We start from the raw sequence: 27,558 nt of genomic DNA on the forward strand, positions 1-27,558 counted from the left end.
TGGATGATAGCCCTATTTGGTGAAAGACCAAGTCCATATTATGGCAAGAACAGCTCAAATAAGCAAAGAGAAACGACAGTCCATCATTACTTTAAGACACAAAGGTCAGTCAATATGGAAAATGTCAAGAACTTTGAAAGTTTCTTCAAGTGCAGTCGCAAAAACCATCAAGCGCTATGATGAAACTGGCTCTCATGAGGACTGCCACAGGAATGGAAGACCCGAGTTCATTAGAGTTACCAGCCTCAGAAATTGCAGCCCAAATAAATTCTTCACAGAGTTCAAGTAACAGACACATCTCAACATCAACTGTTCAGAGGAGGCTACGTGAATCAGGCCTTCATGGTCAAATTGCTGCAAAGAAACCACTACTAAAGGACACCAATAAGAAGAAGAGACTTGCTTGTGCCAAGAAACACAAGCAATGGACATTAGACCGGTGGAAATTTGTCCTTTGGTCTACAGTCCAAATTTGACATTTTTGGTTCCAACCGCCGTGTCTTTGGGAGACGCGGTGTGGGTGAACGGATGATCTCTGCATGTGTATTTCCCACCGTAAAGCATGAAGGAGGAGCAGTTTTGGTCTGGGGGTGCTTTGCTGGTGACATTGTCTGTGATTTATTTAGAATTCAAGGCACACTTAACCGGCATGGCTACCACAGCATTCTGCAGCGATACGCCATCCTATCTGGTTTGCGCTTAGTGGGACTATCATTTGTTTTTTAGCAGGACATTAACCCAACACACCTCCAGGCTGTGTAAAGTCTATTTTACCAAGAAGGAGAGTGATGGAGTGCTGCATTAGATGACCTGGCCTCTACAATCCTCCGACCTCAACCAAATTGAGATAGTTTGGGATGAGTCGGACCGCAGAGTGAAGGAAAAGCAGCCAACAAGTGCTCAGTATATGTGGGAACTCCTTCAAGACTGTTGGAAAAGCATTCCAGGTGAAGCTGGTTGAGAAAATGCCAACACTGTGCAAAGCTGTCATCAAGGCAAAGGGTGGCTACTTTGAAGAATCTCAAATATAAATTATATTTTGATTTGTTTAACACCTTTTGGGTTACTACATGATTCCACATGTGTTATTTCATAGTTTTGATGTCTTCACTATTATTCCTCAATGTAGAAAATAGTAAAAATAAAGAATAACCCTTGAATGAGTAGGTGTTCTAAAACTTTTGACCGGTAGTGTATAAATACTGAGTGTACAAAACATTAAGAACACCTGCTCTTTCCATGACATAGACTGAGCAGGTGAAAGCTATGCTCCCTTATTGATGTCACCTGTTAAATCCACTTCCATCAGTGAAGATGAAAGGGAGGAGACAGGTTAAAGAAGGATTCTTAAGCATTGAGACAATTGAGACATGTATTGTGTATGAGTGCCATTCAGAGGGTGACTGGGCAAGACAAAATATTTAAGTGCCTTTTAAATGGGGTATGGTAGGAGGTGCCAGGCGCACCTGTTTGAAAGTGTCAAGAACTGCAATGCTGCTGGGTTTTCCACGCTCAACAGTTTCTCTTGTGTATCGAGGAAGGTGTTCCTAATGTTTTGTACACTCAATGTAGATTTGGCTAGGGAACATAACGATTGAGCCCTGAAGCTCCGTTTTATGTCATAACGATTGAGCCCTGAAGCTCCGTTTTATGTCATAACGATTGAGCCCTGAAGCTCCGTTTTATGTCATAACGATTGAGCCCTGAAGCTCCGTTTTATGTCATAACGATTGAGCCCTGAAGCTCCGTTTTATGTCATAAGACAAGCTGTTTCCAAGGAGATTTTTGTAACAACATCAAGAGCCTCTCTGGATGTCCGTGGTGATAGATAACTATAGTCAAGGACAGCTTCAGTTATTCTATTGGCACTGAATGGGTTTTTATTCTCGGTCCATAGTGTTTTCTCTATTGTATCATAGAGCAGACCTGCCATTCAGAATGACCTTGGAGATAAGAAAATAACAGCCACTGGAGAAAGCAATGATGTTGTTTTCAATGGAAGAAGGTTATCACACATTTAATAGAAGTGGTTATTCTCTCACATTTTCTCTAATACAATACTGCTGTCCCTTTGATCCCCCATTTCGGAGTTATAAAAATGGGGGAAAATGGAATGACTTCTTATCATATTGCCTTTAAGCATTTTTGGATATATGGAATTTGAGAACTGACCTGTGCACTACAAGGGTGAAAGGCACATGAACACAAAGATATCCTGTTCTCCATAGACATCAAGCATCAAATAGTTTTGAGGACCCTTGGCTGTTGTCTTTACTTATTGATGCTTATTACTTGATGCCTATCATACACACATCATACACACACACACACACACACACACACACACACACACACACACACACACACACACACACACACACACACACACACACACACACACACACACACACACACACACACACACACACACACACACAAACACACACACACACTATGCCATTCTTCAATCTAATGGTAATCTCTTCATATCTTCCAATAAACCTCCGACAAGTAGGGTTGAGGAGAGTGAGTTTCTATCTCTGTAAGACAAAAGAGGAAAGGCCATAAAGTGTGAATAGTATCGTTATCAGTGTCAGTAGAGCGTTTAACCCGTTGAACTTTATGGACCATAGCATTGGTCAGCTCATCATTTACTCCAACGTCCTCTGCGCTGGTTAATCATCTTTCTTATTAACCCTACACACACAGAGAAGAGAGAAGGGTATCTTACAGTAGATCTGACTCTATACTCCAATATCCAGTTGGAATCCATCCAATTCCAATGCCAATTCAAATGCTTTTTCTTGCCACTTTTTTTAGTGTGCGTATGCTCATTAAAACAGTGTCAAACCTGGAGTCAAATATTTTCAGTGTTACATAATTGCTTTTACATATGCCATGGAGAAGCCCCTTTGGCAACATGGAATAGAGGAATCAATTGGAAAGGATTAAGAAAGAACAGATTCATATACATCCCTTCTTCCACCCCCCTTTTCTTCTATTTCCCTCTCCTCTCCTTCCCTCCCCCTCTCCTTCTCTCTCCTCTCCTTCCCTCCCCCTCTCCTTCTCTTTCCTCTCCTTCCCTCCCCCTCTCCTTCTCTCTCCCTCTCCTTCCCTCCCCCTCTCCTTCTCTCTCCCTCTCCTTCCCTCCCCCTCTCCTTCTCTCTCCCTCTCCTTCCCTCCCCCTCTCCTTCCCTCCCCCTCTCCTTCTCTCTCCCTCTCCTTCCATTCCCATGTCTCCTTCCATCCCCGTCTCCTCCTCTCTCCCTCTCCTTCTCTCTCCCTCTCTTTCCATTCCCCTCTCTCCTTCCATTCCCCTCTCTCCTTCCATCCCCCTCTCCTTCTCTCTCCCTCTCCTTCATCCCCCTCTCCTTCTCTCTCCCTCTCCTTCTCTCTCCCTCTCTTTCCATTCCCCTCTCTCCTTCCATCCCCCTCTCCTTCTCTCTCCCTCTCCTTCCATTCCCCTCTCTCCTTCCATCCCCCTCTCCTTCTCTCTCCCTCTCCTTCCATTCCCCTCTCTCCTTCCATCCCCCTCTCATTCTCTCTCCCTCTCCTTCCATTCCCCTCTCTCATTCCACCCCCCTCTCCTTCTCTCTCCCTCTCCTTTCATTCCCCTCTCTCCTTCCATCCCCCTCACCTTCTCTCTCCCTCTCCTTCTCTATCCCTCTCCTTCCATTCCCCTCTCTCCTTCCATCCCCCTCTCCTTCTCTCTCCCTCTCCTTCCATCCCCCTCTCCTTCTCTCTCCCTCTCCTTCCCTCCCCCTCTCTTTGTTACCACACCACCGTCAATCAGACAATCTCGGGGAGACGTTGACCTTAAACTTGGTAGCCCCTACCCCCTCTACTCCGACAACAACCACCCAACCCCCAACGCACTCCCCCCAGAGCTGCGTCTGCTGCACAGTGTTCCCTTGGCAACCGTCATAGCCAGCGTCTGCCTAGCAACCAGCAACCAGACTGTCTGTATGGTCTATGGATTATAGGAATGGGGGTTGGTTGTAGACTAGACTAGAGGGAGGGGTGTTGGGGACTGGGGTAGAGTAGACAAAACAACTGATGTGTATCTATTGGGCTATTCAGTGTTATTGTTAGGCAGGCGGGGAGGAGACAGACAGAGGTAGACTCAGTGAACTGGGGGGTTACCATGTACAGAGCCCATGCCTGTCAAAAACAATATCTGGGGTGTCTCACTGTAACGTTCGTCGTCTGAAGATGAGGAATCATCGGACCAAAGCGCAGCGTGGTAAGTGTTCATGTTAATTTATTAAAACAGAACACTAAACAAAATAACAAAGAGAATGAACGAAACGAAACAGTCCTGTCTGGTACAGACACAAAGACAGAAAACAACTACCCACAAAACACAGGTGGGAAAAGGCTACCTAAGTATGGTTCTCAATCAGAGACAACGATAGACAGCTGCCTCTGATTGAGAACCACACCCGGCCAAACACACAGAAATAGAAAACATAGAACACAAAACATAGAATGCCCACCCCAACTCACGCCCTGACCAAACCAAAATAGAGACATAAAAAGGATCTCTACGGTCAGGGCGTGACACTCACTCACACTCTCCATGTTATCACTAGTTATCTCACACTCATTTTTTTTAAAGAGTGAGAAAGGAAAGATTAGAGAAAAATAACCAGAATATTAACATAATGAACCCATGCCAGGAAATACGTTAAATACGTATGAAATACGTTAAATACATCTAAGTAACCAGGCTTACTACTGGAACGATAAGTACTGGTGTGGCATTAGGCATGTGCTCTGACAAAACACTGTATAGAGTCTACTACTGGAACGATAAGGACTGGTATGGCATTAGGCATGTGCTCTGACAAAAACACTGTAGAGAGTCTGCTACTGGAACGATAAGGACTGGTATGGCATTAGGCATGTGCTCTGACAAAACACTGTATAGAGTCTACTACTGGAACGATAAGGACTGGTATGGCATTAGGCATGTGCTCTGACAAAACACTGTATAGAGTCTACTACTGGAACGATAAGGACTGGTGTGGCATTAGGCATGTGCTCTGACAAAAACACTGTATAGAGTCTACTACTGGAACGATAAGGACTGGTATGGCATTAGGCATGTGCTCTGACAAAAACACTGTAGAGAGTCTACTACTGGAACGATAAGGACTGGTGTGGCATGAGGCATGTGCTCTGACAAAAACACTGTATAGAGTCTACTACTGGAACGATAAGGACTGGTATGGCATTAGGCATGTGTTCTGACAATTACACTGTAGAGAGTCTGCTACTGGAACGATAAGGACTGGTGTGGCATGAGGCATGTGTTCTGACAAAAACACTGTAGAGAGTCTACTACTGGAACGATAAGGACTGGTGTGGCATGAGGCATGTGCTCTGACAAAAACACTGTAGAGAGTCTGCTACTGGAACGAAAAGGACTGGTGTGGCATGAGGCATGTGTTCTGACAAAAACACTGTAGAGAGTCTACTACTGGAACGATAAGGACTGGTGTGGCATGAGGCATGTGCTCTGACAAAAACACTGTAGAGAGTCTGCTACTGGAACGATAAGGACTGGTGTGGCATGAGGCATGTGCTCTGACAAAAACACTGTAGAGAGTCTGCTACTGGAACGATAAGGACTGGTGTGGCATTAGGCATGTGTTCTGACAAAACACTGTAGAGAGTCTACTACTGGAACGATAAGGACTGGTGTGGCATGAGGCATGTGCTCTGACAAATACACTGTATAGAGTCTGCTACTGGAACGAAAAGGACTGGTGTTGCATTAGGCATGTTCTGACAAAAACACTGTAGAGAGTCTGCTACTGGAACGATAAGGACTGGTGTGGCATGAGGCATGTGCTCTGACAAATACACTGTATAGAGTCTGCTACTGGAACGATAAGGACTGGTATGGCATTAGGCATGTGCTCTGACAAAACACTGTAGAGAGTCTACTACTGGAACGATAAGGACTGGTGTGGCATTAGGCATGTGCTCTGACAAAAACACTGTAGAGAGTCTACTACTGGAACGATAAGGACTGGTGTGGCATTAGGCATGTGCTCTGACAAAAACACTGTAGAGAGTCTACTACTGGAACGATAAGGACTGGTGTGGCATTAGGCATGTGCTCTGAAAAATACACTGTCAAGAGTCTACTACTCGATTTGAGAACCTCAACGGATATTTCTGCTGTGGGTGAAGCGTTCAGCTACAGAGACTGCCGGATGCCACCTGGTGTTGTGTTTTGATCATTGAAGAACAACAACTTCCAGACCTGTTCTGTATGTAGCCTCTGAATATCACCGAGCCAGTAGTGAACAGTCAGCATCTCTTACTCTATACGAAGAGTATGGTCTTCTACCCTATCTTCATATCTCCTGAATTAGTGTCTCTCCCCCTCCCTCCTTTGACTTCCCTACTTCTATCTACTCTTCTTCTCTCTCTACCCCTCCTTTCCTCTCCTTCTTTCTTCTCTACGTCTTTCTTTCTCTCCGTCCCATTCATATTCAGGTCCAGAAGTGCGTCCTGACATGGGCCAATCAATATCCTGTCCTCTCCTTGAAGCTTAAAATAGCTTCTCCTCCTGCTGCTGCTGACGTTGTCTCTCTCTCTGTGTGTGTTTGTGTGTGTGTGTGTGTGTGTGTGTGTGTGTGTGTGTGTGTGTGTGTGTGTGTGTGTGTGTGTGTGTGTGTGTGTGTGTGTGTGTGTGTGTGTGTGTGTGTGTGTGTGTGTGTGTGTGTGTGTGTGATGCTGCTGCTGACGTGGTACATATGAGTCACTCAGAGACCCACTCTCTCCCCCCATCCCATCCCCATCACTGAACAGAGAGGGAGGCCCAGATTATGCCCCATTCTCCATTTTTATCCATTTTATTATATTTTATTGTAACACATTTGCACTGCCCGTACTTTACCTTCATGTAAATATTGTAGAGATGCATTGTATCTACAGAACCCCTCCTTTTCCCCCCTTTAATGCCTTGCTCTGTTCAGCTGTGTGCACTGCCGTGTCGTGCTAGTGACCCTTAGTGCATCACAGAGCTGCAGAGGGTGAGGGAGGGGAGAGAGCGGGATGGGAATGTAGGGAGGAGAGGGAGGTAGTGAGAGAGTACGTAAGAAGAGAGAGAGAGAGGGGGAGAGAGAGAGGAGGGAGGTAAAGAGAGGTAGAGGGAGAAAGAAATCACCCGTTCATCGTTGGTGAGAGAGAGAGAGAGAGAGAGAGACAGAGAGACAGAGAGCAAGAGCGAGAGAGATGCAAGGCCTCTGTAGACCACTGGGGACCCTGCCTGTCTCATTAGGTTCAAGCACACAAACAGTAGTGTATATATAGAGGATTGGAAAAAAGCACCATTATAATCTATCACTGATGCAGAAAACACGAGCTGGGTGGGTATGCTACTATATACATTTATAGTGGATGAGGATATTTCCCTCCATTACAATGTAAAGCACTTAAACACTTCAGCTGGAAAGGTGGTCTGTGTATACTGTGAATCCATTTATATCAGCTGTTAGTGATGTGTTTTGTGTTGGTGGATCTTTATAATGCATGCTTTTAGCACAGTAGAAACACATTGGTTTGTTCAGGAAAACATCATGTTTTTTTTTTACTCTCTATTTCGATCCCTCATATGACTCACTGGAGACCACTCGTCATGTGCTGCGAGAACACATTATATGAGCGTGTGGGGTCGTAACCACGTGTACAAGGCTACTAGTAACTTCAGACTCACTGCATTTATAAGAGAATAGTGGATGTGAGACTAGCGGTGTAAGACCCACATAATAAAGTATCATAAATGTGTATTATTCACGTAATAGAAACTCATAGACACAAAACACTGATTAGGAAAAACAGTTTATTTATTTACGTACATGTACAGTATATCACATTACTTACAGTTGAAATTAAAGAATATGTACATAGAATCTGTTATTTTTCTATTTTTTAGCCAAACCGTTTAAGACAAACTGTGTAGAAACAAATAGAGGCGAGGGATACCATGTCCTACAGCAGCAGGATAATCGGACATGTAATAATACAACCGGAATGGGTTTAAATGATCTATCTATGACATCAGGGTGTGCACCGCTGCATGTACCCATGTTTACCAGTGTAATCCAGTGTTTATAGACCTGTTCAATAAAAGTCTCTAAAGAAAGAATGTGAAACTTTATCAAAGGCCAGATCAGTGTACAAACAAAAATTTGTATTTCAGATATCATATGAAAAAGTATGAAAATGTATGCACTCACTACTGTAAGTCGCCCTGGATAAGAGTGTCTGCTAAATTACTAGAAATATAAATACAAAAATGTGTATCATATAAGTTACCCATAAATGCTGTTTTATAGTACTGTAAATCAAACAGAGTATCCTGAAGTATTGCTTTTGACTGCTGATTGCTATTGTAACTGGTATTGCCTGTGCTGGTGTGCTTTTATAGTGGTGAAGGCCACTGTCTCGTAGTATCTGGAGAATGTGTTATTGAAGTAGTTTTCAGGTCGTCGTTCGCTCAGCTTCTTCACACTTGATGTAGCTGTTTGCTTGAGATCGATGGAGCGGTAGGTAGCTTAGTGGTTAGAGCGTTGGGCCAGTAACCGAAAGGTTGCTAGATCGAATCCCCGAGCTGACAAGGTAAAAAACAAAAATTGTTCTGCCCCTGAACAAGGCAGTTCACCCACTGTTCCTAGGCCGTCAATGTAAATAAGAATTTGTTTTTAACTGACTTGCCTAGGTCAAATAAAAATGGGCAGTGCTGTGCCCTGGGAGTCAAGTTCAGCTGAGACACAGTGAAAGTCAATGTTCAGGTTGAAGTGAATGTCACTTTCTTTGAGTCGAAACCCCTTTCTCTCCCTCTCTCTGTTGCTCTTCTCTGTATGTAAATGTAAAAATGTGTGTACGGTGAGGTTGTGAGTGTGTTCAACCTGACCTCAGACCAGTTTGGAGAGCAGCTGCTGAGAGAACAGCTTCTTGAGCTGGGCCACCTCCTGCGATAGGGAACTGAGCTGGGATTTGAGGGTGCCATTCTCCGCCACATACTGGGAGTCTGTGGTAGTGGTGGGTCTGTGTGGAGACCCTCCAGAGGGGGAGTAGTGGTGCTGCTGATCATGCCCAGCACGGGCCTCCTCCCTGGGCCATGCAGCCTGGCCCTCTCCCCTATGACTGTACCATTCAGCCTGGCTCCTCTGGATGTTAGGTCCGACTGTAGCTACGGGGCAAGGGCGTTTACTATTAGGGGACCTTGCTGGTATCTCCCCAGCTTCGCTACCTCCACCGGGGGTTTTGAAGCGGAGTTTGTGTGGTAGGCTAGAGTCCTGCCTGCCGTGGTACTGTCCTTCTGCCTCCAGGGAGGCGCGAGGCTCATAACGCCCCTGTTCCTCTACCGTTCTGGGGGAAGTTCGGCTGTGGTCCCCTAGTCCATCGTCAAAGAACACAGGGCTGCCGGTGTTGGAGCTTCCAGGGGAGAAACCAGAGTCCTCGGATATACTACTGCCTGCGTCACGCCCTGCTGGCAGCCCAGTTCCCCTCACCTCGTATGAGGATGAGTGGTGGGGATGGTGGTGGGAGGTGGTGGCGGCGGTGTTATGGGGGTAGGAACCATCATCATGGGGTAGGTAGTACCTCGGTTCAAGATGGTTGGGTGGAGGCACGGACAGCGGCATTATGGCTATGTTGGAGGTGTCCTTGACTAGGCCAAAGCGGAACTTGAAGGCCAGGAGTTCGGCCCTTAGTCGGGCGTTCTCCTCCAACAACCCCAGAACCCTCGTCTCCAGGACCATGTCATTGGCACGTCGTTTCTGACGCGACCGTTTCGCCGCATCGTTGTTCTTCTTCCTCTTATCCCAGTAGCCGTCGTCCTTCTTCTCGTCGGGAGTGAACTCGCGTTTGCGGCGCAGAGCACTGTTGCTATCGTCAAAGTCATCCTCACCGTCATTGTTAGAGATAGCATTAGCGTTAGCATGGTTAGCGGTGGTGGCTAGGCTTTCTTTCCGCTTCAGGGCAGAGGTGCAGCCCAGGAGGGAACGGGCTAGCTGGCTGCTGGAGGTCAGGATGGAGACCGCCTCGTCAGTGAAGGACATTGCCTCGCTCAGAGGCCTCGGGTCCAGCCCTTCCAGTCCCAACAGATGGGAGGGACCACCAGAGAGATCCTGGAGGACGCTACTGGTGGGTCTAGTATGGTATTTCATGCTTGGATAGCCCTGGTGTGATCGGGTAATTGCCAAACTCATAGATTGTGTGCTTGAGTTTTGTTTAATAGCTCACTTTAGAAATACACACTCTGGTTGTTTTGATAATGATGCTGGCTCCGAGTGCCTGTGATTCACATTGCAATGCCACCATCTAGTGGACAGAGAGAGAAAAGGCAGCGAGGAGGTTAGTGAGATTTGAGTAAACCTTATGTAAGTTCAACACAACGTTATATCATTCTGTCACAGCTCCAAACATTCCTGTTGTGTAGTGTACTGAACAGATGCACATAGATGGTTAACACGCACATATTTCTCATTATGAAAAACATCCCTAGGCCAATACCATTTTGCGACATGGTAGAAGGATATCAGCAAGTTGAGGATGAAAGTAAGTTGCTCATTTGTGCAGAATATTCTATCCTATACTATTCTATTATTTCTATGTTGACTATACAGTTATATGCAATACATTCCTGAATGTTTAATTGGGATGAGGGAATTTTCAAAGAATGTCAAACACAAGGCTACTCGCCTATAATAAAGCCTATAAATAAGCTTCTATAGGCTATAACAGAGGTTGTGTAAAGGAATCCAGTGAACTTTCTGTCAATTCAACAGTACGCTGAATACTGTAGTTTTCACAGCAACAGTCTTCAACAACTATTTGCTCCCACACACAGTCTGAACAAGTTGAATTAAGTGCACCCACTGAGAAGGCAGCCCCGAGGCCTGTCATCATTTCCTCGCGTTACGCAACGTTACAGAGAGGAACATTACAGTACATGCACTTATGCATGATTTTACCCGGTGTCCAGGAGAAACAGCCCTGGCGGATGAGAACCGCGGTAACATTCGCAGGATAACTGAGAATCGAACCAGGGAGTCGATAAACTTGATCTGGTTTTGATATGCTGCACAGTGCCTACTCCTAACTTTAGACTACATTTCTTTATCAACCACTTTTTATATTTCCCCTATCCATCTTAACTAACTAGTTCAGCTCCACACAATGTTCTTAAAAAACACATTTTAGTCACATTTCTATATAACATAATACATCAACATTTTCTTTTCCATTTGAGATGAGGTTACCTGTCAGTGAAATAGCACGATGAAGTTCCTCTTCTTCATGTGAATCTCCTCCAAAGTGTTATTAGAAAGACTGTATATGCTCAATAGATTGGATGATAGGGCGCGTCTCTCCCAGTTCGCTTCCCGCTTGTTTCTGCTCAGCGAACACTGCCGCTACTCATATTTGTTTCTTCACCCAGTATAGGGTCAACTAGGTTTGTCTCCTCACCTCGCCTGAACCCGCGTCCTCAGCCTATAGAATAGAACCACCACCAATGGAACGCAAAGCCGCCTCCCCCTCGGCCTCGAGCCAATGCGCCATTTAGTCACAGCAGGGCGAGCCTATCCGCTTTCAGCTGCTACGCGTCACATACTATTTTTTCTCACCCCAATCCACCTCTCTCTTGCTCTCTCTCTCTCTCTCTCTCTCTCTCTCTCTCTCTCTCTCTCTGATTTTCAACCATGTTTTCAACATCTTTGATCAAATTACTGCATGTTAATGTCTCCAAATAAGTTGCAAATCCAGTCCACCATCTCTCCAAATATCCATTTGCAAGACATTGATTGATAATATGCCTATTTTGAAATAATTTGATGAAATACCTACATGTATGACAGAATGGGTTGGATTCTGGTTTTACAGATACAGATGTCTCATGCTGTCTGTCCATACACCTCCAATCCCTCATGTTGATTGACCTGAGAGCTCTCTCCTGAACTGGGATGCCCACTGACTCAGTGCTCAACTTTACATTTATCCATCCATCCATGGAATTCACCTCTGTGTGTAATACATATCTTACTAGCACTGATTTGAATGATATCTGCTTTATTGAGGAAAATGTTCTTGCACTGACTGTGAATGTAGTTATCTTGGCTACTTTAGTTGAATTCACTAACTGTAAATGTGGTTGTCTTGGCTACCTTAGTTGAATTCACTGACTGTGAATGTAGTTGTCTTGGCTACCTTAGTTGAATTCACTGACTGTGAATGTAGTTGTCTTGGCTACCTTAGTTGAATTCACTGACTGTGAATGTAGTTGTCTTGGCTACCGTAGTTGAATTCACTGACTGTAAATGTAGTTGTCTTGGCTACCGTAGTTGAATTCACTGACTGTGAATGTAGTTGTCTTGGCTACTTTAGTTGAATGCACTAACTGTGAATGTAGTTGTCTTGCCTACCTTAGTTAATGCACTGACTGTAAGTCTATCTGGATAAATGACCAAAATATACAAAATATGTACAGATATGTTTTTAAGCAAAAGTTCAATTACTATTTGTTATTTATTTGTCCAGTTTATGTTATGAATGGAGTTTACTTTTACACATACCAGGAATTTGACCTGTTGCCAGAATTTAAATCAAGTCAAATCAAATGTTATTGGTCACATACATACATACATACATACATACATACATACATACATACATACATACATACATACATACATACATACATACATAAACATAAATAAATATACACATATTTAGCAGATGTTATTGCGGGTGTAGCGAAATGCTTGTGTTCCTAGCTCCAACAGTGCAGTAGTATCTAATCATTCACAGCAATACACACAAATCTAAAAGTAAAGGAATGGAATTAAGAAATATATAAATATTAGGACGGGCATTTAAATATTAGGGTGAGCAAATATACAGACAGAATATACAGACAGAATGTAGACAGAGGAATATACACATAGTCTATAAACAGTACACACACAATACAGATACAGTAAACACCGAACAACACATTATATTAATAATAATAATAATAATAACAAAGTATGTAAAATGGGTTCAATTCGGGTTATAACAGATTTCCAATGCTGTCTATAATCTCCATGTCTTGGGACACCAATCCCATTAGGCTGGCTAGTCTGAAAGGGGATTTTTGAATTGGACCAAAGGCAACACAGGCTGGTAAGGATCCTCCCCTTTTTCTAAATTTTAGCCTAAAATGACATACCCAAATCTAACTGCCTGTAGCTCAGGCCCTGAAGCAAGGACATGCATATTCTTGGTACCATTAGAAAGGGAACACTTTGCATTTTGTGGAAATATGAAAGGAATGTAGGAGAATATAACACAATAGATCTAGTAAAAGACAATACAAAAGAAAAAACCAACCGTTCTTTAGTATTTTTTGTACCATCCTTTTTGAAATGCAAGAGAAAGGCCATAATGTATTATTCTAGCCCAGGTGCAATTTAGATTTCGGACACTAGATGGCAGCAGTGCATGTGCAAAGTTTTAGACTGATCCAATGAACCATTGTATTTCAGTTCAGAATTTTGTATCAAGACTGCCCAAATGTGTCTAATTTGTTTATTAATAACTTTTCATGTTCAAAATTGTGCACTCTCCTCAAACAATAGCATGGTATTCTTTCACTGTAATAGCTACTGTAAATTGTACAGGGCAGTTATATTAACAAGAACATAAGCTTTCTGCCAATATCAGATATGTCTATGTCCTGGGAAATGTTCTTGTTACTTACAACCTCATGCTAATTGCATTAGCCTACGTTAGCTCAACCGTCCCGTGGAAGGAACACCGATCCCGAAGAAGCAAGCCTACCTACTTAGGAAGCCCACTGACATAGGCAGCCATACCAAACACAACATATCATACTAATTGCGTCTATTCTGAGAGGTCAGGCTGACATGTATAGTACATAAGCATTTCGCACATAGTACCGATATTATCATTTTTTGCCCATAATGTTCAAATCATCTATAAGTGACTTTGAAATACATTCAGAATGATTTAGACATGATGCACAAAAAATGATATCGGTACCATGACATGAATGGAATTTGTGCCACTAATGCTAAAACATTAGCATTTGGAAAATTATGCCAGTGAAATACAACCAAAGCATGGATTGCTGTCATTCCCTGTCTAGACTGCTTACAAGATAAGGAAACCAACATGTCATTTTGTAATTTGGGTAAACTATCCCTTTAAATAACATTCTTTCTTATGTAACCATACCAAACATAACATATCATACTAATTGGAAGGGAACAAATTGTCACGGATCCCCCCGGTACTGCTGCTCATTCTGTTCACCAGTTATGGAGGTTGACGCCACCGACCTTCTAGGCTGCACTGAACTGTGTCGTTACGCACACCTGGTTCCAATTCCTCACTGATTGTGTTTGCATAAATGTGCCCTTTGTTTTCCCATTGGGCTGTCAATTATTGTTCCCATGTCCGTTGGTTGTGTAAGTACCTATCCATTGTCTCAGCCTGTGCTGCGTGTTCTGTGTATTATGGGTCTTATCCCGTGTCGTTCTTAAAGGTTTACCCCCGCTCTTTAGTTTGAGTACATCCCAGTGTTTTGTATACGTGTTTGTTTTGGGTGTATTAAAAACCCAGATTATGTATTCCTGCGTCTGTCTCCAAATCCTTTACACTAGCGTGACACAAATTTACATTTACTATGTCACATCTATTCTGAGAGGCCAGGCTGACATGTATAGTACATAAGAATTTAGTACATGTGTAGTACATATGAATTGGAGGGGAACAAATGTACATTTACTATGTCTATGGTGTCGCTATAGGTTTGAATCCAGCTCACTGCCCTTTGACACAACCTCTTCCCATCTTTCCCCACTGTCATCCTCTCTCTATCTGTACAATAAAATCAGAAAGTATTTCCCAAAGAAATTGCTGAACTTAGCTGAACTTCCACAACTAAGCTACTTTGTGTTGTTAAGCAGCCTATAATCCTTCCTTCCATGAATTCACTTTCATGGAATTCACTTTCATAAAAAGTACACAAGCATGTATAATACTTACGTATATATAATACATTTACAGAAAGCAAAACTGCTATTTGTTATACATTTTCTATACTTGTATGTACAGTATATGTTACATGTAAAACATGTAATGGTACTGTATGTAGTCTACATCTACAGAAGGACTGCACTTTATTACATATTATATGTTATGTACAGTATTCTACATGAAAACATGTCATGGTATGAAGGAATGCACTTTATTACATAATATATGTTATGTATGTTACATGAAAACATGTCATGGTATGAAGGAATGCACTTTATTTACATATTATATGTTATGTACAGTATTCTACATGAAAACATGTCATGGTATGAAGGAATGCACTTTATTACATATTATATGTTATGTACAGTATGTTACATAAAAACATGTCATGGTATGAAGGAATGCACTTTATTACATAATATATGTTATGTACAGTATGTTTCATGAAAACATGTCATGGTATGAAGGAATGCACAGATGGAGAAAATGGAAGCAAACAAGGTTTTGGTAGTCCTACGTGGTCAGAAGCACGAAAACACGCCATACAGCCATTCACCCCTCTCTCTATGCCTGTCTTTCTTTCTCTCACACACCCTTCTCCCCCCCCCCCCCCCCCCCCCCCCTCTCCCTCTCTGTCCCATGTCTGCCCTCCCTGAGGAAATACACTAATGCTCCTGAATGTTTAGAGTAACAGGATCTATTGGAGCTGGAAGGACACAAAAAAAAGCAAGCCAACATACTTTATGTCATTATCATCAAGGCTATCTACGTGTATTGTATAGTGTGTGTCAGTAGATTAATTAGCTCTGGGCAATGCACACTATATGTACAGTGTGATCTGTATCTGATGTTATGTCTACGGACAGCATATTTACATACAGAATAACTAATGATGTGTCCTAGACAATTTCCACCCTTGGGGACAATAAATTTGATCTGATCCTACCTTGTTTATCCAGTGTAGGCTACACTCTTCTGGACCATTTAGAGTACAGTACATGTGTGTTATCTTTTGACACATTTCCTTCCTGCACTGTTCTCAGATGAGGTGAGTTCTCGTAGCCAAGAAAAACGTCTGGTGGAAGCATACGATTACACTCAGATGTGGATTCAAATAGTATTTATTCAACCCCAGTTGCGAAACTATGGTAAAGAACAGAGTCAGGGTTCTATACAATCTCAGCTCATTCAATTCAATAATGCATTGCATTGAATCACCAGTCAAGAATAGCTTACTTTTCCAATCTGTTCATAGTCAGTAATTTAATTTCCAAGAAATGATTTGTCCCTAACCTTGATGTAGGCAGACAACATAATAACGTGATGGTTGCGTATTATGTGCTTATTTTAGTCTTCCATTGAACTTAACAAACAGAGACTTCTCAGAAAGTGATTTGATAACCACAATTGGATGCGGGCATGTAAGTAGGTTAGATATAATGCATAATCCTGTATCCCGCTTTCTCATTCCCCACTGTGGTTCACCATGGGGTTTGCAGTTCTTAAGAAACGTTTCACAACAGAATCGGCGTAAAGAATATGCCCCCTGGTTAACTATGTTTAGCCTACCTGTGTCGGACTACAGTGATGGCGACCTGGGTCACTGTCCTTATACACACTGTTTGGAGATGACCTCGAACTACAGGTGTCCAAACACAGGCAAAGGGCGAGAGAGGGGTCCCTGGTTACCTTGAAAACATGTGCCTGCCTGACAGACAGACCTACCTTGAATTCCCCTTGATTATGCACATGATGGTCTTATCATTCTTACTGTATCAGTCAACATGTTTTTTAGCTGTTATTATTTATACTATAATTCCTTTAACCACATCAATATCATGTTATTCCAACTAGAAAATGACATTTACTGAAGTAAATGTGGTGTGCTGCTAGTCTTGAAGTATTTATGGTTGTGAAATAGTAGTAGCAGTAGTAGTAGTAGTAGTAGTAGTAGTAGTAAGGTTAGTAGTAGTATTAGTAGCAGTAGTAGTGGTAGCGGCAGTAGTGGTAGTGGTGGTAGTGGTAGTAGTGGTAGTAGTAGTAGTAGTAGTAGTGGTAGCGGCAGTAGTGGTAGTGGTGGTAGTGGTAGTAGTGGTAGTAGTAGTAGTGGTAGTAGTAGTAGTAGTAGTAGTGGTAGTAGTAGTAGTGGTAGCGGTAGTAGTGGTAGTGGTAGTGGTAGTAGTAGTAGTAGTGGTAGCGGCGGTAGTGGTAGTGGTGGTAGTGGTAATAGTAGTAGTGGTAGCGGTAGTAGTGGTAGCGGTAGTAGTGGTAGTGGTAGTAGTAGTAGTAGTAGTAGTGGTAGTAGTAGTAGTAGTAGTAGTGGTAGTAGTAGTAGTGGTAGCGGTAGTAGTGGTAGTGGTAGTAGTAGTAGTAGTGGTAGCGGCGGTAGTGGTAGTGGTGGTAGTGGTAATAGTAGTAGTGGTAGCGGTAGTAGTGGTAGTAGTAGTAGTAGTAGTAGTGGTAGCGGCGGTAGTGGTAGTGGTGGTAGTGGTAGTAGTGGTAGTAGTAGTAGTAGTTGTAGTGGTAGCGGCAGTAGTGGTAGTGGTGGTAGTGGTAGTAGTGGTAGTGGTAGTAGTAGTAGTAGTGGTAGTAGTAGTAGTGGTGGTAGTGGTAGTAGTGGTAGTGGTAGTAGTAGTAGTAGTGGTAGTAGTAGTGGTAGCGGCGGTAGTGGTAGTGGTGGTAGTGGTAGTAGTAGTAGTGGTAGCGGTAGTAGTGGTAGTAGTAGTAGTAGTAGTAGTGGTAGCGGCGGTAGTGGTAGTGGTGGTAGTGGTAGTAGTAGTAGTGGTAGCGGTAGTAGTAGTAGTAGTGGTAGTAGTATAAATGGTAGTAATAGGGTTTTCATAGGCTATGTGTTAGTTATAGTGACCTATTTTGAGGTGGTTCGTAGGTGTGAACTTCTTATAGTGGGCTAGTATAGTAGGCTATAGGTACACCACCTGGTTCACCAAAATGGTTCGCTCTTATAGACAGTGAGTCACGTGGCCGTGACTTGCCATATAAAGCAGGCAGACAGACACCGAGGCATTAAGTTAAAGTTCAACTGAACGTTACAATGGGCAAAACTAGTGACCTAAGCGACTCTGAGCGTGGTATGATCGTCGGTGCCAGGCACAACGGTTCCAGTATCTCAGAAACGTCCGGCCTCCTGGGCTTTTCACACACGTCTAGGGTTTACTGAGAATGGTGTGACAAACAAAAAACATCCACTCAGTGGCAGCCCTGTGGGCGAAAACAGCTCATGAGGCGGCAGGTAGCCTAGTGGTTAGAGCGTTGGGCCAGTAACTGAAAGGTTGCTAGATCGAATCCCTGAGCTGACAAGGTAAAAATCTGTCTTTCTGCCCCTGAACAAGGCAGTTAACCCACTGTTCCTAGGCTGACATTGAAAATAAGAATTTGTTCATAACTGACTTGCCTAGTTAAATAAAGGTTAAATAAAGAAATAAACATTTGATGAGAGGTCGAAGGAGAATGGCAGGAATTGTGCAATCTAACATGTGAGCCACAAATAACGGCGCAGTACAACAGTGGTGTGCAGAGCGTCTTCTCGGAACGCACAACTTGTCTGTCCTTGTCACAGATGAGCTGTTGCAGCAGATGACCACACCGGGTTCCCCTCCTATCAGCTAAAAACAAGAAGAAGCTGCTCCAGTGGGCACGCGATCACCAACACTGGACAATTGAGGAGGGAAAAAACATTGCCTGGTCTGACGAGTCCCGGTTCCATGGCCACATCCTGCCTGGTGTCAACGGTACAGGCTAGTGGCAATGGTGTGGGGAATGTTATCCTGGCAGACGTTGGGTCCCTTCATACCAATTGAGCAACGATTCCATGAATTCAGGCTGTTGCGGAGGCAAAGGGGGGTCCAACCCGGTACTTTTGGTTAGAGCCTGTAAGTAAGCATTTCACTGTAAGGTCTACACCTGTTGTATTCGGCGCACGTGACAAATAAACGTTGATTTGAATTGATTTATGAACAGGTTCTAAAGCTGTGCTTTCCATTCAGCAAGCACACCTAACTAGAGGTTATACCAGACTGGAACAAAACAATGGACTTCTTTGTACTAAGACGTCTGAGAAACAGCATGACAAAATGTATCATTACATGGATAGCTATAAGGCATCAAACAAGAGGCAATATGAGGTAAACACACACACACACACACACACACACACACACACACACACACACACACACACACACACACACACACACACACACACACACACACACACACACACACACACACACACACACACACACACACACACACACACACACACACACACACACACACACACACACACACACACACACACACACACACACACACACACACACACAGGCAAGTGACTAATTCACCCAAAGGTTCATGCTGGGCCATGTCAATATACATTATACATGAAGCGACTCGCAGAGAAAAAGAGGGCAGTCAGATTAAGAAAGAGCGATGGAGAAAAAAAAAGGAGAGTGGGAAAGCAATGGGAGGAGGGCTGGTGCTATTATGTAAGGCCTCTACAGACCATATGAGGACTAGTGTGTAAACTGAAGGTTCCAGGTCGACTCAGGTTAGCTAATTAGAATACGGAGAAATGGGGAGAGAGGGGGCGAGAGGCAGGGAAAGAGAGAGAGAGAGGTTCTGGTCGGCTGAGGTTAGCTACTCGGAAATAAGGAGGAATGGGGAGTGAGAGAGAGAGCGAGGGAAGGAAGGGAGAGAGAGAGAGAGAAAGAGAGAGGGAAGGGAAGGGAGAGTGAGAAAGAGAGCGAGGGAAGAGAGAGAAGGGAGAGGGCGAGAGAGAGGGAAGAGAGAGAGAAATGGAGATTGAGGTTAGTTACTCAGAATAAGGAGATTATACCTAGCTGTCCTCGGTGTGTATGGCTGGTCCTATACTGTTAGTCATTCCTTCAGTCTGTGTGTGTGTCTGTGCGCCTGTGTGTGTGTGTATCGGATGGAAGGAATAGCATCTTTTCACCAACACAGTCAAGGTCTATTTCCCGTTCTTCCCTAGTACCTTTCAGAGCATGTTCGGAATCACTCATAAGCAAATAGAAGAACTTTATGGGCAATCTGTCATGTCGGACATGTTTTTGAGGTTTGCCAAGGTAAGAACAGCAAACATAACATGATGAATGATACTCTACAGCAGGGGCGCAATTTTCAATGGGGACAGGTGGGATATGTCCCTCCCACATTCTAAAATAGCCTTTTTGTCCCAGTTTGATCATTGGAATGTGATACAAAACATGGCAACGGTGTACTTCAGGACCATGTGGACGCCTCCGAGCGGTCGGGTAGGCTGTTTGTAGGTGGCTATTATTACTATCTAACAGCAGTTGTTTGTTTGGGAATGTCTTGTTTTGCCACATTTCAGAAGTAAATGAACTTGGTAAGCTTTTGCTTGTCTGAGCAGCTCACAGATCACTGCACCTGTACATAGCCCATCTGTAAATAGCCCATCCAACTACCTCATCCCCATACTGTATTTATTTATTTATCTTGCTCCTTTGCACCCCTGTATCTCTACTTGCACATTCATCTTCTGCATATCAATCACTCTAGTGTCTAATTGGTATATTGTAATTACTTCACCACCATGGCCTATTTATTGCCTTACAGCAATATGCTAGCCATGGTCCCATATAGGCAATATCAAATACGCAAAAATAACTTAAGAAATAGGATAAATTATATCAGCCAATATGCTAGATATAGTTTGAAGAGAGCAGAGTTGGAGAGACTTGCACTTTCGCTTGAGCTATTTGTATAGCCTACTTTTTAGGAGTGGGAAGATTTTCAGACTGAGAAATATGGGTGATCAATATTTAGGCCTATTTCTAGGCAATGTAGTAAACTATAGCCTAATCATAGGCCTATTTAGGAAGTACATTTCCTTGGAAAGATAACTGCCCCATGCTTCTCCGCCTATGTATACATAGGCTATAGCCTACTCTAATTGAGACCCCACGTGCACATGATCTCACAGGTATGGCTACTGAACAACTTTATCTGGGCCAGGTCGCAGTTGTAAATGAGAACTTGTTCTCCTGGCCTACCTGGTTAAATAAAGGTGAAATAAAAAATAGAAAAATAAAAACAGGAAGCAGCTAAAATGATGACAGTGACGTTTTGCATAGTCCTATAGGATAAAACCTACCTTTTAGGAGGACGATTTGCAGGCAGAGACAAATAAATGGGTAATCCATAGTTACTGAAAATGAAAAGGCTTAATACTCATAGCAGCCTAACCTATGTGCCTTTTCCTTTTCAATCATGATAAAAAAAATTTGATTGTACTTCGACTCACTTTGGTTGAGCTCCCCCCACTTCTTTTCATGATCAATATTCATTTACAGACACTGTAGTAAACCACAGTCTAATCATATTTAAGTTAATTTCATATTCAAGTTAACTGAAATGTGATTCTCTGCCCAAGTAGGCAGCCTACTTTATTTCAATGAGACCACACGTCCAACTAGGAGGTAGGCTACTAAAGTTGAAGCAGCGAATTCTGTGTGAATAATGAGAAGAACATGTGCTACAATAGGTAGGCTAACGCATACAAAGCAGAAAGAGGACCGTTTCAAGATAATCTATGGGACAACAAAAATATTTGAGTCCCAAAGTTGTCTGTCTGACCGCCGATGCCGCCTGCAGCATGAAAAATGCAGACCGTGCGGCAATGATCTCTGTCGGGATCCGCAGGCATCCAGCGGGAATTCAGTCCTCTAGTGCAGTCAGTACACAACACTACGCTCATCATGTCTCAGCAGCATCAGATGGCGACAGGGGTCCCAGCAGGGTCAGACAGCCAGGGAAGAGCAGTCTACGTAGCTCAGGGGAATTTTGCAGTATATTCAGTGAATGACACAAAGTTCCATCTTGAATTGATGGGTAGACCTCCAGTAGCTACAGGACAGCAGTTTAAAGCTACAGTCTGGGATCTGGGAATAATGGACATTTCAATTATTGAACCATTGATTCTAGTCTTGGATAACATAATGTACAGTTGAAGTCGGACATTTACATTCACTTAGAGTGATCAACCACTCCACACATTTCTTGATAACAAACTATAGTTTTGTCAAGTCGGTTAGGACATCTACTTTGTGCATGACACAAGTAATTCTTCCAACAATTGTTTACAGACAGATTATTTAACGTATAATTCATGTATCACAATTCCAGTGGGTCAGAAGTTTACATACACTAAGTTGACTGTGCCTTTAAACAGCTTGGAAAATTCCATAAAATTATGTCATGGCTTTAGAAGCTTCTGATAGGCCAATTGACATCATTTGCGTCAATTGGAGGTGTACCTGTGGATGTATTTCAAGGCCTACCTTCAAACTCAGTGCCTCTTTGCTTGACATCATGGGAAAATCAAAAGAAATCAGCCAAGACCTCAGCAGAAAAATTGTAGACCTCCACAAGTCTCGTTCATCCTTGGGAGCAATTTCCAAATGCCTGAAGGTACCACGTTCATCTGTACAAACAATAGTACGCAAGTATAAACACCATGGGACCACGCAGTCGTCATAGTGCTCAGGGAGGAGACGCGTTCTGTCTCCTAGAGATGAACGTACGTTGGTGCGAAAAGTGCAAATCAATCCCAGAACAACAGCAAAGGACCTTGTGAAGATGCTGGAGGAAACAGGTACAAAAGTATCTATATCCACAGTAAAACAAGTCCTATATCGACATAACCTGAAAGGCCGCTCAGCAAGGAAGAAGTCACTGCTCCAAAACCGCCATAAAAAAGCCAGACTACGGTTTGCAACTGCGCATGGGGACAAATATCGTACTTTTTGGAGAAATGTCCTCTGCTCTGATGAAACAAAAATAGAACTGTTTGGCCATAATGACCATCGTTATGTTTGAAGGAAAAAGGGGGATGCTTGCAAGCCGAAGAACACCATCCCAACCGTCAAGCACGGGGGTGGAAGCATCATGTTGTGGGGGTGCTTTGCTGCAGGAGGGACTGGTACACTTCACAAAATAGTTGGCATCATGAGGAACGAAAATTATGTGGATATATTCAAGCAACATCTCAAGTCAGGAAGTTAAAGCTTGGTCGCAAATGGGTCTTCCAAATGGACAATGACCCCAAGCACACTTCCAAAGTTGTGGCAAAATGGCTTAAGGACAACAAAGTCAAGGTATTGGAGTGGCCATCACAGAGCCCTGACCTCAATCCTATAGACAATTTGTGGGCAAGGAGGCCTACAAACCTGACTCAGTTACACCAACTGTCAGGAGGAATGTGCCAAAATTCACCCAACTTATTGTGGGAAGCTTGTGGAAGGCTACCTGAAACGTTTGACCCAAGTTAAACAATTTTAAGGCAATGTTACCAAATACTAATGGAGGGTATGTCAACTTCTGACCCACTGTGAATGTGATGAAAGAAATAAAAGCTGAAATAAATCATTCTCTCTACTATTATTCTGACATTTCACATTCTTAAAATAAAGTGGTGATCCTAACTGACCTAAGACAGGGAATTTTTACTAGGATTAAATGTCAGGAATTGTGAAAACTGAGTTTAAATGTATTTGGCTAAGGTGTATGTAAACTTCCGACTTCAACTGTATAAATGTACACCAAGGTCATTCTTTGTCATGCCTCATTTTAGAAGGATCAGATGGTGACAGGGGTCTCAGCAGAGTCAGGCAGCCAGGGAAGACCAGTCTGTGACCTGAGGTGAATTTTTGCAGATACAACACTTTATTGTCTCTGTCCAGCAAACACTGGACAAGCCAGATGCTATTTTAAGACAGTCTGAAAAACCTCCAAAGTTGATTTCCAAATTGTATCAATGGCTGATAGAGGCTTTTCCCGATGACACAAAACATGTAAAGCAAAAATGTGAGGAAGACCTGGGAAACGCTATTGATGATAAATGGACACAGATATGTTAGAATGCCCAGTCATGTTCATGTAATCTCAGACATAAATCAAATCAAACCAAATCAAATCAAATCAAATCAAATCAAATTTTATTAGTCACATACACATGGTTAGCAGATGTTAATGCGAGTGTAGCGAAATGCTTGTGCTTCTAGTTCCGACAATGCAGTAATAACCAACAGTAATCTAACCTAACAATTCCACACTACTACCTTACACACACACACAAGTGTAAAGGGATAAAGAATATGTACATAAAGATATATGAATGAGTGGTGGTACAGAACGGCATGGCAGATGCAGTAGATGGTATAGAGTACGGTATATACGTATGAGATGAGTACTGTAGGGTATGTAAACATAAAGTGGCATAGTTTAAAGTGGCTAGTGGTACATGTATTGCATAAAGATGGCAAGATGCAGTAGATGATATAGAGTACAGTATATACATATGAGATGGGTAATGTAGGGTATGTAAACATTGTATTAAGTGGCATTGCTTAAAGTGGCTAGTGGTACATTTTTACATAATTTCCATCAATTCCCATTTTTAAAGTGGCTGGAGTTGAGTCAGTATGTTGGCAGCGGCCGCTAAATGTTAGTGGTGGCTGTTTAACAGTCTGATGGCCTTGAGATAGAAGCTGTTTTTCAGTCTCTCGGTCCCTGCTTTGATGCACCTGTACTGACCTCGCCTTCTGGATGATAGCGGGGTGAACAGGCAGTGGCTTGGGTGGTTGTTGTCCTTGATGATCTTTATGGCCTTCCTGTGACATCGGGTGGTGTAGGTGTCCTGGAGGGCAGGTAGTTTGCCCCTGGTGATGCGTTCTGCAGACCTCACTACCCTCTGGAGAGCCTTACGGTTGTGGGCGGAGCAGTTGCCGTACCAGGCGGTGATACAGCCCGACAGGATGCTCTCGATTGTGCATCTGTAGAAGTTTGTGAGTGCTTTTGGTGACAAGCCGAATTTCTTCAGCCTCCTGAGGTTGAAGAGGCGCTGCTGCGCCTTCTTCACAACGCTGTCTGTGTGGGTGGACCAATTCAGTTTATCCGTGATGTGTACACCGAGGAACTTAAAACTTTCCACCTTCTCCACTACTGACCCGTCGATGTGGATAGGGGGGTGCTCCCTCTGCTGTTTCCTGAAGTCCACAATCATCTCCTTTGTTTTGTTGACGTTGAGTGTGAGGTTATTTTCCTGACACCACACTCCGAGGGCCCTCACCTCCTCCCTGTAGGCCGTCTCGTCGTTGTTGGTAATCAAGCCTACCACTGTAGTGTCATCCGCAAACTTGATGATTGAGTTGGAGGCGTGCATGGCCACGCAGTCGTGGGTGAACAGGGAGTACAGGAGAGGGCTCAGAACGCACCCTTGTGGGGCCCCAGTGTTGAGGATCAGCGGGGTGGAGATGTTGTTACCTACCCTCACCACCTGGGGGCGGCCCGTCAGGAAGTCCAGGACCCAGTTGCACAGGGCGGGGTCGAGACCCAGGGTCTCGAGCTTGATGACGAGTTTGGAGGGTACTATGGTGTTAAATGCTGAGCTGTAATCGATGAACAGCATTCTCACATGGGTATTCCTCTTGTCCAGATGGGTTAGGGCAGTGTGCAGTGTGGTTGCGATTGCGTCGTCTGTGGACCTATTGGGTCGGTAAGCAAATTGGAGTGGGTCTAGGGTGTCCGGTAGGGTGGAGGTGATATGGTCCTTGACTAGTCTCTCAAAGCACTTCATGATGACGGAAGTGAGTGCTACGGGGCGGTAGTCGTTTAGCTCAGTTACCTTAGCTTTCTTGGGAACAGGAACAATGGTGGCCCTCTTGAAGCATGTGGGAACAGCAGACTGGGATAAGGATTGATTGAATATGTCCGTAAACACACCAGCCAGCTGGTCTGCGCATGCTCTGAGGACGCGGCTGGGAATGCCGTCTGGGCCTGCAGCCTTGCGAGGGTTAACACGTTTAAATGTTTTACTCACCTCGGCTGCAGTGAAGGAGAGCCCGCAGGTTTTGGTAGGGGGCCGTGTCAGTGGCACTGTATTGTCCTCAAAGCGGGCAAAAAAGTTGTTTAGCCTGTCTGGGAGCAAGACATCCTGGTCCTCGACGGGGCTGGTTTTCTTTTTGTAATCCGTGATTGACTGTAGACCCTGCCACATACCTCTTGTGTCTGAGCTGTTGAATTGCGACTCGATTTTGTCTCTGTACTGAGACTTAGCCTGTTTGATTGCCTTGCGGAGAGAATAGCTACACTGTTTGTATTCGGTCATGCTTCCGGTCACCTTGCCCTGGTTAAAAGCAGTGGTTCGCGCTTTCAGTTTCACGCGAATGCTGCCGTCAATCCACGGTTTCTGGTTTGGGAATGTTTTTATCGTTGCTGTGGGTACGACATCGTCAATGCACTTCCTAATGAACTCGCTCACCGAATCAGCATATTCGTCAATATTGTTGTTGGACGCGATGCGGAACATATTCCAATCCGCGTGATCGAAGCAGTCTTGAAGCGTGGATTCAGATTGGTCGGACCAGCGTTGAACAGACCTGAGCGCGGGAGCTTGTTGTTTGAGTTTCTGTTTGTAGGCTGGAATCAACAAAATGGAGTCGTGGTCAGCTTTTCCGAAAGGGGGGCGGGGGAGGGCCTTATAAGCGTCGCGGAAATTAGTATAACAATGGTCTAGTGTTTTTCCAGCCCTGGTAGCACAATCGATATGCTGATAGAATTTAGGGAGTTTTGTTTTTAGATTAGCCTTGTTAAAATCCCCAGCTACGATGAATGCAGCCTCAGGGTGTGTGGTTTCCAGTTTACAAAGAGTCAGATAAAGTTCGTTCAGGGCCATCGATGTGTCTGCTTGGGGGGGACTGTATACGGCTGTGATTATGATTGACGAGAATTCCCTTGGTAGATAATGCGGTCGACATTTGATTGTGAGGAGTTCTAGATCAGGTGAACAGAACGACTTGAGTTCTTGTGTGTTGTTATGATGATCACACCACTTCTCGTTAATCATAAGGCATACCCCCCCGCCCCTCTTCTTACCGGAAAGATGTTTGTTTCTGTCGGCGCGATGCATGAAGAAACCAGCTGGCTGCACCGACTCCGTTAGCGTCCCTTGAGTTAGCCATGTTTCCGTGAAGCAGAGCACGTTGCAATCCCTGATGTCTCTCTGGAATGCTACCCGTGCTCGGATTTCATCAACCTTATTGTCAAGAGACTGGACATTGGCGAGTAGTATGCTAGGGAGTGGAGCGCGATGTGCCCGTCTCCGAAGCCTGACCACGAGACCGCCTCGTTTTCCCCTTTTTCGGCGTCGCACAGGGTCACCGGCTGGGATCAGATCCATTGTATTGGGTGGAAGGCAAAACACTGGATCCGTTTCGGGAAAGTCATATTCCTGGTAGGAACGATGATGAGTTGACGTTAATCGTATATTCAGTAGTTCCTCCCGACTGTATGTAATGAAACCTAAGATTACCCGGGGTACCGATGTAAGAAATAACACGTAAAAAAACAAAATACTGCATATTTTCCAAGGAACACGAAGCGAGGCGGCCATCTCTTTTCGGCGCCGGAAGAGTAAATGACTGCGGTTTA

General features: G+C 43.8%; 2 protein-coding genes across 2 annotated transcripts in view; one reads left to right on the forward strand and one right to left on the reverse strand.

Moving 5' to 3' along the window:
• nfil3-5 (nuclear factor, interleukin 3 regulated, member 5) overlaps nucleotides 1-27,558 on the forward strand; it is a 39,163-nt gene that overhangs the window by 1,750 nt on the left and 9,855 nt on the right. The window lies entirely within an intron of this gene.
• LOC139567824 (nuclear factor interleukin-3-regulated protein-like) lies at nucleotides 7,845-11,422 on the reverse strand. The gene is made up of 2 exons (XM_071389366.1): nucleotides 11,286-11,422; nucleotides 7,845-10,344 (listed from the first exon to the last, which is right to left on the reverse strand). The coding sequence occupies exon 2, from the start codon at nucleotides 10,230-10,232 to the stop codon at nucleotides 8,934-8,936; it is 1,299 nt and encodes a 432-aa protein (XP_071245467.1). The 5' UTR covers nucleotides 10,233-10,344; nucleotides 11,286-11,422; the 3' UTR covers nucleotides 7,845-8,933.

This window comes from Salvelinus alpinus, chromosome 2, assembly GCF_045679555.1.
Source record: "Salvelinus alpinus chromosome 2, SLU_Salpinus.1, whole genome shotgun sequence".
Lineage (NCBI taxonomy): Eukaryota > Metazoa > Chordata > Actinopteri > Salmoniformes > Salmonidae > Salvelinus > Salvelinus alpinus.

What these genes read in the sequence shown, in the direction of transcription:
- LOC139567824 (XM_071389366.1), bottom strand. Translation starts at nt 10,232, where the DNA reads ATGAGTTTGGCAATTACCCGATCACACCAGGGCTATCCAAGCATGAAA.